Source organism: Phacochoerus africanus, chromosome 6 (genome assembly GCF_016906955.1).
Source record: "Phacochoerus africanus isolate WHEZ1 chromosome 6, ROS_Pafr_v1, whole genome shotgun sequence".
Classification (NCBI taxonomy): Eukaryota; Metazoa; Chordata; class Mammalia; order Artiodactyla; family Suidae; genus Phacochoerus; species Phacochoerus africanus.
In genome coordinates, this window is record NC_062549.1 from 90787506 (window position 1) to 90791948 (window position 4443).

The 4443-nt window shown below is 52.4% G+C and overlaps 1 protein-coding gene across 1 annotated transcript; it reads left to right on the forward strand.

Annotated features, from left to right (window-relative positions):
* Positions 1-1176: 1176 nt before the first annotated feature.
* Positions 1177-3997, forward strand: SLAMF9 (SLAM family member 9). The gene is made up of 4 exons (XM_047782987.1): positions 1177-1374; positions 1814-2155; positions 2937-3212; positions 3624-3997. The coding sequence occupies exons 1-4, from the start codon at positions 1329-1331 to the stop codon at positions 3824-3826; spliced, it is 867 nt and encodes a 288-aa protein (XP_047638943.1). The 5' UTR covers positions 1177-1328; the 3' UTR covers positions 3827-3997.
* The last annotated feature ends 446 nt before the right edge of the window (positions 3998-4443 follow it).

Sequence of the window (4443 nt, forward strand, 5' to 3'; positions counted from 1 at the left end):
GGGAACTTCCATGTGCTTTAGGTGCGGCCATAAAAAGAAAAAGAAAAAGAAAAAGAAAAAAGGCAAGATGTGGGATGTTGGCAGAGCACCAGAACTGAACGTATCTGCCTCCCATGTGCCCTTGGTCTCGAGGGCATCACTTTTGCTTCCTGATCACAGTGAGACTCAAAGAATTCAGTACCAGAAGAAACTAAAGTGTCCCATCTGAGTACCCAGCTGATGGTAGAGTATCCAACAATCCAAGATTATTCAGTCTAAGCTTGAATATCAGAGACAGAAACTACCTTGCAAGGCCACCATTGCGTCCCAGACCGCTCTGACCATCAGCTTTTCTATAGCTTTGGTCCATATCACGTTCTCACAGAATGATTTAAAGTCTTTTGATAATATCAACAATTTAGACTGGCTCGCTGGTCCAAACTGCTTTTTGTCAAGAGGGTTGAAATTTCTCTTCCTGTGAAAAATCGTTCAGATGGGAACATTAACTAACTTGAAATAGAAAGACCTCATTCATTCATCTATTCCAAAAATATCATTTGGGTGCTATGTGTGTCTGGCATGGGGACCAGCCACAGGAGGACATCCAGAGAGGTCCCAAAAGATGGAGTCAGCCTAGGGAGAGAAAAATGTTTATAAAATCAAATGATCACAGCAACACAGGAACGTCCAAGGGAGAGCCAAAGCAGAGTATCCTGGGAGACAAATGACAGGCCTGCATAGAAAGTGTAGGAGTTTGGAGTTGACATTGTGGCTCAGTTGAAACAATCCAACTAGTATCCACGAGGATATGGGTTCGAGCCCTGTCCTTGCTCAGCAGGTTAAGGATCCAGCGTTGCCGTGAACTGTGCTGTAGGTCACAGACATGGCTCGGACCCTGCATTGCTATGGCTGTGGCAGGCAGCTGTAGCTCCAAACCCACCCCTAGCCTGGGAACTTCCATATGCTAAAGGTGTGGCCCTAAAAAGCGAAAAGAAAGAAAGTGTAAGGCTTTGGGGAAGGTGGTATGCCCAGTTGGGGGTCTGGGAACACAGAAGTGAGGGATCTAGGAAGGCTTCATTTAGGAAGTGGGATTTCAGCTGAGTTTGATGAACAGGAAACATGAGTCAGTGGATAAGCCATCTTGCCAATCAGGCTCAAAGAGAGAACTCTTCCCAAGATGGACAGGGAGGGGCTTTGTGAAATGGAGGAAGTTAGAGCCGCTAGATAGGGTGAGAATAATTTCCCACTCCTCAGGACTGTCAACCAGTCACTCTGTCTCTACCAGCGTCCTGACAGCTTGTCTTCGGGAGCTGCCCAGGCCACACCTCCTGAGGCGCAGGACTGCTGATATGGGAGCTCTTCCCTGGCTGCTCCTCCTCTTGCTGTTCCAGGAAGGTGAGGCAGGCAATCAGCTCCAGGACAAGAGTATCTCTTTCCGCCTCTATTCTCCTCTTCTGCTGGGCTGGGGGCAAGCAGGGCACCTCCTTTGGGACTGAAGCCTTCAGCACCGCTGGAGTGAAGAGGACTAGGGTGTGGCTTTGGCGCAGGACCAGGAGATGAGGAAAGCTGGGGCTGTGGAAGGGGTATTAGCCCCAAGGACAGCTAGTGGAGAGGAGAAAATTTGGAAGGTGAGAGCACAGAGGGCAGCCAAGCCCTGTTAGGTGCTCAAGTCAGGGACAGCAAAAACCTAGAGCCAGAAGAGGCAGCTGGAGGACCAGACGGAGTGTGGGTCATAGAAACTACTCAATTGAGATTGAGACCAGGATCCCTCGGCCAGAATCAGCAGCCCAGAGGCAGCTGCTGGGCTGTTCCCATCTCCTATCTTTATCTGCAGCTGACGGGGACTCTGGAGATGGTGTGGAGACCGAGGAAGTGGCTGCGGTCCTTCAGGAGTCCATCAGTCTCCCCCTGGAGATACCCCTGGATGAAGAGGTTGAGAGCATCATCTGGTCCTCCCACAGAAGGCTCGCCACCGTGGTGCCAGGGAAAGGGGGCCATCCAGGTACCATCACAGTGACTGACCCTAAATACCAGGGCCGAGTGAGCTTGCTGGAGCCCACCTTCTCCCTGCATATCAGCAATCTGAGCTGGGAGGACTCGGGGTCTTACCAAGCTCAAGTCAACCTGAGGACATCCCAGATCTTCACCACGCAGCATTACAATCTCCGTGTCTACCGTGAGTCTTACTGGGAACCATAAAGCTGCTTTTTCTGGCTCTCTGGAGCTTCCCACACAAAGGATCAAGGGTCATAGGACTTCCAGGTGTAGCTTGAGGGTCTGGGATTGGCAGGCAGACTGTCTCCAGTGTGCCCCACCCCAGTATCTGAGCTGCAGGCAGTGACCTGGACGAGGAGGCCCTGGCACTGAGGCTGTTCCCATGGATGTGCCCAAGGCATCGAGAGGGATCAGGGGCTTTGTCTACAGGTGTCTAGGGAGCCTGTCTCTCCCAGTGAGATTTCGCATCCTGGGCATGAATGCCACCTCCACCCTTAAGCCCTTCATCCGCCTGTGCGATTGGAGGGCTACTAATCAGTGTCTGTATTCTACCTAAACGCAAATTTCTTCTGAGTGCCTGTGACATAGATGGATTATCTCCCTTGTGTCTTGTAGAGACACTGATTAAACTATAAATGCCCCTGGGAGGGGTGATGACATTTTCTGGGATCAAGGAGGCAGGACAGAGCTTGGAGGAAGGTGGGGTGCAAAGATAAGAGAGGGGAGTCAAGGCATACAGGAGAGGTAGAAGATGCTGGAGGTAGCTCTGTCTCTTAGCAGCTGCCCTGGGCATGCCGGGACCACAGGTTCACTGGTGGCTGTGTTCTTTTACTTTGGCATGTTTGTCGTTTAGGTGAAACAGATCTCAGTGGGCGGCATCCATACCCCAGTGTTGAAGAGCTTAGGAAAATAGACCCGACTCCCGATGACTTAGAGTGTCTTTGCGTTCCTTCTTCATCTAGGACGGCTCTCAGAGCCTCACCTGACTGTGAAATTTGAGATCTCTGGGGAAGAAGGTACCTGCACCATGTCCCTGGCATGCTCCATAGAGAAGGCAGGCCTGGACGTGACCTACAGCTGGATATCCTGGGAGGATGGCACTGCCACGGCCCATGAAGGCTCTGTCCTCAGCACATCCTGGAGGCCCGGGGACAAGACCCCCTTGTATACTTGCAGGGCCAGCAACCCCGTCAGCAATGCCAGTTCCCGTCCCATCCCTGCTGGGCCCTTCTGTGCAGGTACCAGGGCCCCAGGGACAGCCCCTGAGTGACTGCAGGGCCTCAAGGTTACCTTCTCCCTCCCTCCCTTCTCCGCAGGGGAGAACACAGACTCTAGAACCTAACCCCTCCATGCCACGGAGACTTCACCCTAGATTGGGGAGGGGCTCCCTTTTCCTCGTGCTTTGTTTTAGGGCTCCCAGCTTCCAAAGCTCCCTTCTAGTCTCTCACTCAGCTTGAGATTGTGCCCTGCAATCTCAGCTCCTGAGACTCTATGACTGGATTATACGTTTCCTGAGATACTTGCCAAGGCCATCAACCACCATGAACTTGAGACCCACCACCCACTGTAGAATTTGGGGTAGGTGTCTGCCCCCTAATCCAGACCTTCCCTTTGGGGAGCCCCTCTCTCCTTGCCTTCTTCTATTCCAGATCCAGGCTACCCTTCGGAGGCTTCCACGTCCTTCTGTCTCCTGGCCAAAGGGTTGCTGGTCCTCTTGCTTTTTGTAATTCTGGCTGTGGGGCTCTGGCTCATTCGAGTCAAGACCAGATGCAAGATGCCAAAAATGAGGAAGCTCAAGAGAAACAGGATGAGACTGAGAAAGAAAGGGAAGCCTGACCCCAGCCTGGCCTGATGGCCCCTTGGGGACCCCTGTCCTGAGGGATGTTTCTTCCCAGCCCCCGGGGATCCCTTCCTCTCCTCCCCCAGGCTCTTATCCTCCAAGGGCGCCCAGGGGTGGGTGTCCCAAGGGCCATGGTCCCTGAGGGAAGATTGTCTGGCAATAAAGTCAGATTAGGTGACCCCACTCAGGAGGAGCTGTTTGGTCCTTCACTGGGTGACTCTGGCAAAACCTGTATCATCTACGTCCCTTCCATTCTAGGTGCCCTCCTCCGAGCCCACATGCCTCTCCCACAGCTGCCTTTGGGGGAGGAAAGTGAGTCAAAAAACCCACTCCCATTGAGGTGTCAGGATGTTGTTTTTCACACCCACCCCATTCGTCACCAACACAGATAACATTTACACTTGAGTAAGAAAAGTGAGAAACTCCTTTTTTTTTTTTTTTTCTTTGTCTTTTAGGGCTGTAGCGCACACACAGTATATGGAGATTCCCCGGCTAGGGGTCCATTTGGAGCTACAGCTGCTGGCCTGCACCACAGCCACAGTAACGTGGGATTCAAGCCATGTCTGTGACCAGCTCGCGGCAACGCTGAACCCTTAACCCACTGATTGAGGCCAGGGGTAAAACCCGCA